Source organism: Marmota marmota, unplaced genomic scaffold (assembly GCF_001458135.2).
Source record: "Marmota marmota marmota unplaced genomic scaffold, marMar, whole genome shotgun sequence".
NCBI lineage: Eukaryota > Metazoa > Chordata > Mammalia > Rodentia > Sciuridae > Marmota > Marmota marmota.
In genome coordinates this window covers 3,337,878-3,352,454 of record NW_025999898.1, presented here as the reverse complement: position 1 = coordinate 3,352,454, position 14,577 = coordinate 3,337,878, and the positions used below count along the sequence as shown (strand labels likewise).

Genomic DNA, 14,577 nt, shown 5'->3' with positions numbered 1-14,577 from the left:
GACAAACAGCAAGAGGATGCTGGAGAAATGACAAACAGCAGAACAGACACAGGACAAGCAACAATCGCTGAGATCACCCAGAGAGACATCTAATAGGGTAGAGACCACATCTTGTCCTGCCCCCAGACAGATGAGGCTTCCCAGGGAGGCCTCCAGTGGGCCCCAGATACAGACAGATGAGGTCTCACAGGGCTACCTCCAGGGAGACAGTGACAACATCTCATCCTGTCCCAGGGAAGGTGTAAATGACTGCATCCAATCTGTCCTTTTTCCCCCAGAAGAGCCAACTCACCAGAACTGACAGGCCGGCAGGAGACTTTTCAAAATGTCTTAGTATGCATTGGAGTTGTCCTCGGAGTGAGGCTGAGGAATGCTCTCAGGAGCTCCCCTCTTCTCCGGGGCCCAGGTCCAAAGGACCATCGTTGGAGGCAAATTTGGCATGAGGGTAGGGAAGAAATGGATCTTGGATGAGTCCCCAGATGTTATAGATAAAGCTTCATACCAGGGTTTCATAAACTGACTTCCAGACCGCTTATATATATAATCGAATCAAGCCTGTATTGAAGCACACTGATGGTGGCTGACCAGAACATAAAGCTGTTCCCCTAATCAGCACAAACAATTGCAAGGGCACTCCTTATAAACTTGAAAACCACAAAAGGGATGTCCGGGGGTTTAGCCAATGCAAGCAAGCCAGGTTACAGAAGTGGGACAGTGCAGTCAAGTGGAGGGAAGCCTAACAAATCACAGTTAGCCCAGTCACCCCAGTTACAGAAACAGAGCCCCGTTACCCTAGTTATAGAAATAATACCCCATTAGGTAGTTTTGTGTTCTTAAAGGTTTCTATAGCAAAAGGAAAAGAACATCTTGCCCCAGTAATGACACTTCTACTTGGCATGGTTATTTTAGAGGATGAAGTCATAAAACAAAATGGAGTCACATTTGCTCTTACTATCACAAGATTATGTTTGTTAAAGTGTTCCCTTCTTTAATGTACTCAAGGATTCTCATTGAAAGTGGCAGTCATATTGCTTGGCATTTAAGAAAGCTACAAAAATATCAAGCAGCATTTTATTAATAAAAATATGATCTCCTTGAGTTCCTACCTTTGCATATTGGTATCAGTGAAAATTTGAGATTATATTAAATTGTATTTTATATAGTGCTTCTAATGTTAATATTAAAGAGGTATCGCTATGTTTATATATATTTTAACACAGAAATTTCTGGTTTTAGCCTTAAGTCACAATCATGGTCATCAACGTTAGAAGTCTAAGAAGAAATACGATCTTACTTAGTTAAATTATAAATCAAGATGAAAATTGCATGCAAGTTTAGTAATAATGTGATATTGAGTATAAGGTTTATTCATTTCGTAAAATGACAATGACAATGTACCATAAACTTGGTGTACATGTAATGTATTGTCCTATTACTTCTTGAAACTAGTCATCCAAAAGCCATAAATGAAACTGTATCCTGTGACAATTCTAAGTTAATTCCTCCTTTCCCCTTCCTGGCATCTGGTTGGTTGTAGGCACTTTGGGGTGTTCCTTGACCCTATAGTGTGTGCCTATATATTTTTATGACATTCTACCTGGGTTTTCCTTTCTTCTGATGACCATTCTCTTCTGGGGGATTAGTTATATTGGATCAGTAGATCACCCTACTCCAATATAGTCTCATTCTACCTAATGACATCAACAATGACTCTGTTTATAAATAATGTCACAACCTGTGTTCCTTAGGATCATCACTTCAATATGTCCTCTTTGGGGAAAGTATTTTAGCAAATAACATTAGAGAAGACAGAATCTTGACCCAAATATTTTATATATTTTTTAATATTTTTAAAGTGATATATAATGTTCATGTCAAAAATTAAATAAAACAAAATTGACTTTAGTAACACATGGAAGATAATTTGCTTGCTTTTCTCTTAGATGTTAAAAACAGTATCACTTGAGATTCTTCTTTCTGGAGAAAATACATTGACATTCGCCAGATAGAATTCAAGAGTTTCTTTTCAGAAAATAAATAATTGCCTCTGTTTTTCATGGCACACCTACACCAAAATCAGTCATTAATATTCTCCTCTTTAGGATTCAATCAGGAAAAGGAACATTCTCTCCATGGATAATTAACTTTAGGCTGCCTGAGAGCTCAGAATCTTATGGGCCACATCTTACATGATCAAGTTTATTTCCAGGCTTAGTCATGAGCATGTTTTTGTCCTGTTTTCCCATCTGGGTATCACTGTGCTGAGACCCACAGCACACTGGCAGATATTAACCTTGTCCTCACACTGGGCTACACAGAGGGTCTAAGGAGGAAGCCTAAGAGCCTCACAGGTAACCAGGAGTGACCATTGTTTGCATCATAAATGAGTGTCTTATGGACTTAGAAAGGCCTCTTCAGGAAACAGAAAAGCAACCACTAGTGACTGCCTCTGGAGAGTTACCATCCCTCCTGTGGACAGGGTGAAAACTCCATTAGTCAGCACAGCCTACAACAGGACAATGAAATGAAAACAACTTGTTGAGAATGAAGACAACAGGAGGCTCATTCAAAAGGCAGTTCTCTGAAATATATATGAATATGGGAAGAGTGGGAGCAAAGAAGGAAGGAGGAGGGCAGGCATCCAGTTCATGGTGGGGACATTTTAAAGATCACAATGGTCCACAGCAGGACTCTACTGCTTTATATCTCCCCCATAGTCTTCTGAGTGAGGGCCTGAGGTTGAGTGGTGAATTAGGCACATATAAGCCCTTTTCCAATATGAAAGCATCCTCCAGCTCAGAGAGAAGTTCCACTATCAGAGGGGCTGTGGTGTTGTGATCTGAGTTTGCCCCATGGAAGGAAGCACCTGCTATAACCTCCATTTCAAGCCAGTGAACTTGGCTCAAGAAAATTATTTGTTGGCCATCCGAGACTTTTTCATGCCTTGACAACTTCTGAGAAGATCCATAGTACCCACCAATAATTTGATAATTATACTTAAATGCTCTAGTTGTGTTAAATATCTCTCTAATACTAGAAGTTTAGATGCACTGTTTATCCTTGAGTCTCCCTGGAGTTTTATTTTTCATTCTGTTCTATTTTTCAGTTATATAAAATGCATTGAGTTGGCTTAAATGATTTATTTTTATTTTATTGAAATTTGCTTCCATTTTACTCATTCCAAGAATATCTGAAATTGGCCATGAAAAGGTTCTGCAAGGCACATTAAGCCTGACATCTCCCTTACCCTCTATCTTTGTCATTGAAGTTGGTCAAATGTGTCACAGTGTTATTTAAGACTAGAGGAGATGCTATAAACATTGAGCATGCTATGCTAGTGCAATATAACAATTTTTCAAAATATGTATTCTTTTAGTTTTAATTGGACACAATACCTTTGTTTTATTTATTTATTTTTATGTAGTGCTGAGGATCAAACCCAGGGCTTTGCACGTGGTAGGCGAGCACTCTAGCACTGAGCCACAACCCCAGCCCCTGTAATATGATGTTTTTAAGTCCTTTGGATATAAACTGAACAGTAGGATAGCTGGGTCAAATGTTTATTCCACTCCAAGTTTTCTGAGAAATCTCCATATTACTTTCCATAGTGGTGGCACCAATTTGCATTCCCTCCAGCAATGTATATGTGTACTTTTGTCTCTACATTCTCAACAATACTTGGTATTGCTTGGATTTTTGGTAATTTCCATTAGGACTACAATGAGAAAAAGTCTTAAAAAATTGTTGATTGCATTTCTCTAATTGTTAGAGATGTTGAACATTTTTTTTATATATTTATTGATCAATTCATTCTTCTGTGAAGTTTCTCTTCAGTTTCTTAGCCCACATATTGATTTGGTTATTTGGTTTTTGGTGTTAAGTTTTTTGCATTCTTTATATATCCTGTATATTCATGTTGGTGTGCAGGTTTTAAAGATTTTCTCCCAAATATGTAGGCTCTCTCTTCACATTATTGATTATTTCCTTTGCTGGAAAAAGCTTTTTAGTTTGTATTAATCCCATTTGTTGATTCTTTTTTTAATGGGGGTTAGGGTTAGGGTTAGGGTTAGGCTTGATATAAAAAGTGTTTGTCATTATCTCTTCTGAGGTCTGTAAAGTAAATATGCCAAGTCAATTCTTGCAAAAGCCAACCTCCAAACAAGAGCACATTTGGTTCAGATGCACAGTACAAAGGCTTGAGCCTGGTTCTTTCTGGGAGTCTTCACCTGCTTGTCACTGTAATGACGGTTTATATACCACTGAATACATTGGTGTTCAGGATCATGCTTGGACAGATTCACTGTTATGGTTGGTTTATTTACAGACTAGAAGCCAGAGAATTTTGCAGGGTTCTCAGAAACAAATTTCTCTTTGTGTCTTTCATGAGGCCCAAGCAGTGCATCCACATGGAAAGTAAACATTTCTTCAAGAATTATGGAAACTGAACTTTCCTTAATCATCATAGCCTGGAGAGTTAACCTTAAAACCAAGAGACTGATTGGTAAATAAAGAAGATAGGGGCCTAAATGTCCCATGTTGCCATCTCCACTTCTATTTCCATGATTCTGCAGTGAGCCAGAAATGTGAGCAAGAGAGGAGCCCAGATCATAGTACAGACAGACTAGGTGTGTGATTTTCAAGAATGATCACACCAGAAAGACAGCCCCAGAATTCTCATTAAAACTCTTTACAGAGTTCCAGCCACACCGGCCTCTGTGGGGACCCAGGCACACAGCATGCCTGGTCCACCCCTTTCCTGGTGGGGCAGACTCTCACTAGAGCCTAGCCTCTGGTTCATGACTGCCTCTTCTGAATAGGGGGCTACAGCTGGAGCTGAGATCTAGCTCAGACTGCCCAAAGCAGCCCAAGCAGGTTCCAGGCTCTCAGCTAGCCTGGTTCACCCTTCCCTCAGTGTGGCTGACACCACAAGAGCTAGCCTTTGGCAAAGGACCAACCCTTCAGACAAGCATGTGAGGTTAAGCCCAGAGGCTCAGATCTAACCATACTGACCTCTGTTGGGCCCAGGCACATAGAAGGCCTGGTCCAGCCCTTTCCTGATGGGGCAGACACTCACCAGAGCCTAGCTTCTGGTGAAGGACCACCCCTTATAACCAGTGGACTACATAATCTGGGAGCCAGACAGCCCACACCAGCCAACAAGGGATTCAGGCTCTCAGAAAGCCTCATTCACCCCTCCCCTGACAGAGCAGACATGGCCAGAGGCTAGCCTTTGGCATAGGATCACCCCTTCTGACCAGCAGACTACCACAGGAGGTCAAGCCCAGTGCCCAGATCCACCCACTTCAACTTAAGTGGGACACAGATCCAGGATATAGTAGCATTCATTGAGGGACACCAACAGGGTATGGAAGACCAACATCAAGGTGAGGTACAAACAATCTGCACAGGTACTGCAAGAATATAGGAACTAAACTGTAATATCTCAGATCCCCACTGCAAGAAAGGAACACACATAGAAAGCATGGGAAAACAAGGGAGGAAAGTGTCCCAAACAAACCAAGACACTATAATAACAGAACCCATGGACAGCGAATTTGACAAAATTTCAGAGAAAGAGTTCAGAAGAGTCATAATTTAAATAATCTGTGAATTAAAAAATGATCTAAATGAGCTAATACAAGCAAAGATTGATCACTCCAACAATGAGATAAGAGAGCAAATACAGGTAGTAAAAGATTACTTCAAGAGAAAGATAGAGACTCTGAAAAAAAATACAGTCAGATCCTTGAAATAAAGAATACAATAAATCAAATAAAAAACTCAATAGAAAGCATAACCAACAGACTAAATCACTTGGAAGAAAGAATGTCAGATAATGGGGACAAAGTATACAATCTGGAAAATAAATTTGATCACACAGTGAAGATAGTTAGAAACCATGAACAGAACATACAAGAATTATGGACAGCATCAAAAGACCAAATAAAAGAGATATTGGGATAGAGGAAGGCACAGAGTTTCAAACCAAAGGAACACACAATCTCTTCAATGAGATAATATCAGAAAATTTCTCAAGCATCAAAAACAAACTGGAAAACCAAATACAAGATTCTTAGAGAACCCCAAATTTACAAAATCACAAGAGATCTACACCAAGGCATATTATAATAAAAATTCCTAGAATACAGAATAAGGATAGAATCTTAAAATCCACAAGATAGAGGAATCAGATCACATATAGGGGAAGACCAATTTGAATCTCAGCATATTTTTCAACCCAGACCATCAAAACCAGGATATTGTGGAACGATATTTATTTACCATGCTCTGAAATGAAATTTATGCTAACCAAGAATCTTATATCCAGCAAAACTAAGCTTTATGTTTGATGATGAAATAAAAATTTTCCATGATAAACAAAAGTTAATAAAATTTACAACTAGAAAGCCTGCACAGAACATCCTCAGTGAAATAAATATTCCAAGAAAAAGAAATGAGAAACATTATGAAAATCAGCAAAGAAAGGGATTACACTAAAGGAAAACCTAATCAGAGGAGACACAAAGTCACATTAGATACCAAAAATAAACAAAAATATTTGGGAATACAAATCATGTCTCAATAATAACTCTGAATGTTAATGGATAAACTCACCAATCAAAAGACATAGACTACCAGATTAGATTAAAAAAAAAATGCTGCCTCCAAGAGACTCATCTCATTTAAAAGACATTCACACTGAAGGTTAAGAGTTGAGAAAAATCATACGACTCACATAGTTTGTGGAAGCAATCAGGGGTTTCCATCTTCATAGAAAATAGACTTCAAACTAAAGTCAATTAAAAAGAATAAAGATGAACACTACATACTCAAGAGAAGCATACACCAGTAAGACTTAACAATTATAAATATATATGCCACAAACAATGGAGCAGCTATGTTCATATAAAAAAAAAAAAAAACCTCTTCTCAAGTTCAAGAGTCAATTAGACCACAACATAATAATTTTGGGTGACTTTAACACACCTCTTTCATCACTAGATAAATCTTTTAAACAAAAGCTGAACAAAGAAATTATAAAACTTAATAATACAATCAATAACTTAGACTTAACTGACATATATAGAATATTCCATCCTTCAGTCAGAGAATATACTTTCTTCTCAGCAGCACATAGATTCTTCTGTAAAATAGACCATATACTATGCTATAAAGGAACTATTAGCAAATATAAAACAGTAGAGATATTACCCTGCATTTTTAATATCATAATGGAATAAAATTAGAAATGAATGATAGAATAAGAAAGACAATCCATTCATAACCCACTTGAATCAAAGTGTGAAATATGATATGTCAAGAACTATGTAATGTTTTGAACAACCAACTATAAAAATTAAAAAAAAAATCCCAAGTAATACACTGAAAACCATTATAAATAATAAGTGAATTCAGCAAGGTTACAGAATACAAGATCAAAATACAAAGCAAAATTTGTATTTCAGTCCAAAAATAAAAATTAAAAATTATTTATAAAAAATAACTATGTAATGTTTTGAACAACCAACAATAAAAATTAAAAAAAAGAAAGACAATCCACACCTGAAGACTAAATAATATGCTACCGAATGAACAATGGGTCACAGAAGACATCAAGAAGAAGATTAACAATTTTTTAGCAGTGAATGAGAACACAGATACAAAATATCAAAATCTCTAGGACACTTTCAAAGCAGGTCTAAGAGGAAAGTTCATTGCATGTAGTTCACTCCTTAAAACAAGAAAATGTCAACAAATAAATGACTTAACACTACATCTCAAGTCCCTAGAAAAAGAAGAACAAATCAACACTAAAAGCAGCAAAAGACAAGAAATAATTAAAATCAGACCTGAAATCAATGAAATTAAAACCAAAGAAACAATTGAAAAAATTGACAGAACAAAAAGTTGATTCTTTGAAAAAATAATTAAAACCAATGAACCTTAGCTAATGAAGAGAAGAAGAGAGAAAACTCAAATCACTAATAAACGTGATGAAGAAGGAAGTATCACAACAGACACTATGGATATACAGAAGATAATTAAAAATTATTTTGAAAACTTGTGCTCCAAAAAAAATTGAATATATCGAAGGAATTGCCAAATTTCTAGTCATATAATTTGCCCAAATTGAGTCAGGATTATACACACAATTTAAACAGATAAATTAAATTTCAAGCAAAAAAAAAGCAGACACCATCAAAAGTCTATGAATTAAAAAAGCCAAGGACCAGACAGATACACAGCCGAGTTCTACAAGATCTTTAAAGAAGAACTATTACCAATGCTCTCCAATTTATTTCAGAAAATAGAAAAAGAGGCAGAACTTCCAAACTCATTCTGTGAGGCCAATATCACTCTGATTCCAAAACCTGGCAAAGTCACATCAAAAAACGACAACTTCAGACCAATATCTCTAATGAACATAGATACAAAAATTCACAATAAAATTTGGGCAAATGAAATACAAAAACATATCTTGGAAAAAATAAATCAAATTGATAAATCTTTTGGCATGCTAATGAAGAAAATGAGAGAAAACTCAAATAACTAAAATTTGTGATGAAACACTATTTTGATGAACACCATTGAAATACACATGGTAATCAGAAAAATACCCTTAACATGTATGCTAAAATAAAACAAAAAATCATAAACACATGCACAAATTTCTAGATACATATGACTTAACAAAATTGAAAAAGAGGACATAGAAAATTTAAAGAAATCAATTTTAAGCAATGAACTTGAAGACACCATCCAAAGCCTACCAACAAAGAAAAGCCCAGAAGTAAATGGATTCTCAGGCAAGATTTCCAGACCTCAAAGAATAACATCAACCTCCTCAAATTATTTCATGAAATACAAAGGAAAGAACCTTTCAAACACATTCTTTAAAGATAGAATCACTCTGATAACCAAACCAGAAAAAGTATATCATGTATACACAATTTCAGACCACTGTCCCTGATGAACATAGAAGCACAAATTCTTCATTATAAACCTGTCAAATACATACAAAAAAACATATTTAAAAGATAGTACACAATGAGACGTTGTTTATCCCAGGGATGTAATTTTGGTTCAACCTCTGGAAATCACTAATTAACTTTTCACCTCAATAGACTTAAAGACAAGAATAACATGATTATCTCAATAGTTGCAGAAAAGGCATTGGAAAAAAATCAGCATCCATTCATGTTCAAAAGCAGTACAAAGACTAGGGGTAGTAAGACCATATCTCAACATTGTAAAAGCAACATATTCTAACCCCAAGACTAACATCATTCTAAATGAAGAAAAACTGAAAGTATTGCCTCTAAAACCTGAAACAAGCCAGGGATGCCCTCTTTCACTAACTTTATTAACATAGTCCTTGAAACCCTAGCCAGAGCAATTAGAAGAAAAAATTATAGGGATATAACAAAGAAAAGAAGACTCAACCTGTCCCTATTTGCTGATGACATGATTGTATATTTAGAAGACCCAAAAAACTCCACAATAAATATTTTGGAACTCAAAAAATTAACAAAGTAGCAGGATATAAAATAAACATGCATAAATCAATTACATTTCCACACGCTAATGATGATTCAGCTGAAAGAGAAATTGGGAAAATTATCCCATTTACAATATCATAAAAAAATAAAATGAAATGTTTACAAATAAATTTAGCAAAAGAGGTGAAAGATGTCTACAAAGCAAATTACAGGACACTAAAGAATAAAAATTGAAGATCTTAGAATATGAATAAACCTCCCATGGTCTTGGATGGGCAGAATTAATATTGTCAAAATGGCCATACTACCAAAACAGCTTTAAAAATTTTAAGGCATTTCCTATTAAAATTGCAATTATGTTCTTCTTTTCTATGAAGAAAAGAATGTAGAAAAAGCAGTCACTGTATTCACTTGAAGAAATAAGAGGCCTAGAATAGCCAGGGCAATTCTCAGTGAGAAAACTGAAGCATGAGGCATCACAATACCAGACTGCAAATTATTCTAAAAATCCACAGTAACAAAAATGGCATGGTATTGACACCAAAACAGACATGAATACTGAGGTACAGAATAGAACATACAGAGACAAATTCACATAAGTATAGTTATCTCATAGTATCCAAAGCACCCTAAGCATACATTGAACAAAAGAAAGCATCTTCAACAAATGTTGCTGGGAAAACTGAAAATCTATATGCAGCAAATGAAACTACACCCCTGTATTTCACCCTGCACAAAATTCAACTCAAAGTGAATCATGGACCTTGACATTAGATCAGAGATCCTGTGCCTACTAAAAAAAATTAGGCCCAACTCTTCATCATGTCAGGTGAGGAATCAAATTTCTCAACAAGATTCTTAAAGCACAAGAAGTAAAATCAAGAGTCAATAAATGCCCCTGACTTCAATACACAGTATCCCCCCCAAAAAAATTTGGTACATATACACAATGGAATATTACTCAGTCACACTCAAAATCTTGTTCACAGCATAGGAAAAAAGAACATGAAGAGAGATCATAGACAATCGGAGAAAATCTTTGCCATCTATACCTCAGATAGAGCATTAATCTCCAGGATATATAAAGAACTAAAAAAAAAGTAAAAAAAAAAATCAATAAATAAATAAATAATAAAAATAAATAAACCAATCAATAAGTGGATAAATGAACTGAACAGACACATCACAAAAGAAAAAATATGATCAGGTAACAAATGTATGAAAAACGTTCCATATCTCTAGCAATTAGAGAAATACAAATTAAAACTACACTGAGATTCCACCTCACTCCAGTCAGAATGGCAATAATCAAGAATACAATAACATTAAATATTGGTGAGGATGTTTGGAAAAAGGTACAGTCATACACTGCTAGTGGGATGGCAAATGGGTACAAACACTCTGGAAAGCAATGATAAGATTCTTTAGAAAACTTGAAATTGAACCACCGTTTGACCCAGTTATCCCACTCCTTGGCATATACCCAATGGACTTGCTTTCAGCATACTATGGTGATGCAGCCACATCAATATTTATAGCAGCTTACTTCACAATAGCTAACCTATGAAGGCAACATAAATGCCCCTCAAAGATGAATGGATAAAGAACATATGGTACAATTTCGGTGTAGTGGCGCACACCTATAATCCCAGCAGCTTGGAAGGCTGAGGCAGGAGGATCACAACTCCAAAGACAGCTTCAGGAAAACTGAGGTGCTAAGCAACTCAGTGAGACCCTGTCTCTAAATAAAATATAAAATAGGGCTGGGAATGTATTTCGGTGGTCAAGTGCCCCTGACTTTAATGCCCAGTATCCCCCCCAAACAATAGAAGAAATAAATGTGGTACATATACATAATGGAATATTACTCAGTCATAGAGTAGAATGAAGTATGATATTTACTGGTACATGGATGGAATTGGAGACTATAATGCCAAGTGAAATAAGCCAATACAAATAAATTAAGCTGAATACTCTCTCCGATATGTGGATGCTAACACAAAATAGGTAGGGGGAAGTTCACGGGATTGGACAGAGGGTAGTGGGTAGAAAGGATGAAGGATAGGAATGGGAAAGATGGTAGAATGAATCAGACAAAACTTTCCTATGTTCATATATGAATACACAACCAGTGTAACTCCTCATCATGAACAACCACAAATATAAGATGTTAAATTTTATTTATGTATGATACATAAAATATGTTATACTGTCATGTATAACTTAAAAGAACAAATAAAGGGAATTATAAATAATCATGCATGTGTGTATATAAAAAAAATAAAAATAAAAGTATGTGATTAGTTATGGCAGAAATGTTCTCTGGATATAAGGGAGAAACTCAGTCTAATGTCCTTCATGTGTTACCATTTTCTCTTCCATCCTTAGATGCCAGTGTTACGCTGATGGGCTTCCCAATCTCTAGAATCATGAAATATATAAACTTATACTGTTCAAAATTTATACATCCTGTGGTATTGTCATTGCAATTATAAAATAATTAACACCTGACCTCTAGCCTGGCATGGTGGTACATACATGTAATCCCAGTGACTTGGGAGTCAGCGGTATCCAAAAAATTACCTCTAGAAATTAGGAGTAAACATTAGCACTATTTAAAGGTGGATAAAAATTGTGTAGTATGTAAGCAGGTCTGACATCCATCAGAGCAGAAGAAACAAGTGCCTGGAGGACTGAATAGTTTGGGGGCACTAAGAAAATATTATTTTATAACCAGAAGCAATATGAATATAATCCAGAGTGGATTATAATTTCCTCTATTCTAATGAGTCATAAAATATATTTTAATTTACATGTTATCTACAAAAAGGATCTCTGAAGGAAGAAGCATGCAGAGACAACAAAGATCATGATGTATCCTCAGTAGGATGAAGTGCAATTCAACTCATCATGGAAGACACTCAAAAGCAGTGTTACAGGGTGGAAGAATACATTAAGAAAGGAATACCTACTGTATGATTCCATTCATAAAATGTTTTAAAAGTATAAACTGAGCAAATACCCCAGAGAGCAATTCACTGGTTGACTGGGAGGTGGTATGAGAACAGTTAGAGGAAGTATTCCCACAAGGCACAGGAGGCTTGTGTGGTGTAGTGGGTTTCTTGACCTTATGTGTGGATGTTCTCAAATGTGTGAACATATCTCAATATTTGTACAAAATTTCACTTCTGGGTAGTTCAATGACTGCCAAATATTCCACAATAATAAAATTTATATAAAATAGGCTACAACCAGAATCACTGGAGTACATAATGAGAACCAAGGAGAGGATCACAGTTCTGGATCTCCTGGAAATAGGGAAGAATGGATGTAGAAACCACAGGATTCTCCATCAGATGTCAAAACTGAGATAATCAGGGTTGCACTGGCTGCCTCATCACCTAAACTTCAGGGAAAAGAGACCACAGCATTCTGAATGTTCAGCATCTCAAGCTAAAGAGGAGCAATAATTTATTTTCTGAAGAATCTCCATATGACATTTTCCTAGGAACATGCTGCTGTGAATGATTCTGAGGACAGAGGACAAGAGATTCCTCACTCAAAGAAGTGATTCAGGAGATTCAGCTGGGCTTATACTACTGGCAGCAGAAAAAAAAACAAGCCTGAGCAAAGCTTCTGGGTGTTTGCCCACCTGACAGATGGTAAAGGGGTTCTTGTCTTACTTCCCCTTGAGTCTGGAGCACTGTGCGAGCATCAAGGCTACTGTCATAAGACTGACAGTAATAGTCAGCCTCATCCTCAGGCTGAAGCCCAGTGATGGTCAGTGAAGCAGAGTTGCCAGAAATGGAGCCAGAGAAGCGATCAGAGACCCCTGAGGGTCGATTACTATCAGCATAGATGAGGAGTTTAGGGACTGTTTCTGGGAACTGCTGATACCAGTTTACACTATAGCTACCAATATTGGTGCTGCTTCCAGTGCAGGAGATGGTGATTGTCTGTCCTGGAGTCCCAGACAGTGAGGGCTGCTGTGTTAGTACAGACTGGGCCCAGGACCCTGAAAGAAAAAGAGACACAGACAGAGTGATTTTTGTCTATAAAATAGAGTAGAATCAGGATCCATATCAGAGGACTCCCACACCATATTTCTCCTCCTTATCATGTCACCTGAACATTGAACAAGGAATGTGAAGAGGAGACAGGACCAGGCCGTGGTGAAGGTCATCCTGAGCTCTGTCTTCTGTTCACGATGCTGAGGAGAGTTTCCCCCAAGTCTCTCCCTTGCCTTCTTAATACACTGAGAAGGGGAGGGTCTATCTATGCAAATTTGTGTCATCCAGGTTTTCTAATTGCACTCTGGGCCCTGGTTAACACTAATGTATATAAAGATGCCAAGTGGGTGTGCAGGGGTGGAGTTGGTTTGGCTCAGGGATATTAAATATCACAGCTGTGAGCCCTAACAAAAGAATGTCAGGCAGAGCCAGGTGGCTTATTACAGTTCTAGTTACTTCCCAACCCCTCTTAAGGGGTCTGCCATGCCCCCTATTGTCCAAGCCCATACACTTCATCATGTGACATTCTGATCAGGAGTCCTGAGACAGACTTGCATCCCCACTGAATATGCAGGTGAATGAGCCCCTCTGTGGCCTCCCATTACCACAGGGTGGCCATTTTGCTTTCCTCAGATCCTCATGGTGAATTTATGCATAGTTCACTTGACACTTCACTGTAAGATGCTCTCTTTGATATAAATTCTTCCCAGATCAGGATTAAGCAGGTGAACATAAATGTTTCAGGGTACCATCATCTTTATTTACAACACAAAAACTTTGTTTTGGGGTCCTTTCACCTTGAACTTGGCAAGGAACTCTGTTGTAAATCTTATGAGTTGCCATTCAGAAGGTACTTGTGTGCAAGTTTTCAAGCTTTCTCAGTTCAGATGTTTGTAACCCTTATTGCCAGAAAGTGACTGAGGATTGTGACTATCAGCTAGGCAGAGCCATATAGCACTTCAGCCACCATTGGCTACATGCAATGCCACAGAGACTGTAGATGCTGAAAGGCCTGAAGTTGCAGGACTTGTGAATGTTTTCAGTCATGGATGAAAATGTCCTCTCTC

General features: G+C 37.1%; 1 gene segment (V, D, J or C); it reads right to left on the bottom strand.

The window, feature by feature from the left end:
• Positions 1–13,802, bottom strand: part of LOC107158403 — a 44,901-nt gene extending 31,099 nt beyond the window's left edge. The window contains 2 exon segments of the V gene segment in view: positions 13,184–13,515; positions 13,626–13,802. Coding sequence covers positions 13,184–13,515; positions 13,626–13,794 — 501 coding nt within the window.
• Between the last annotated feature and the right edge of the window lie 775 nt (positions 13,803–14,577).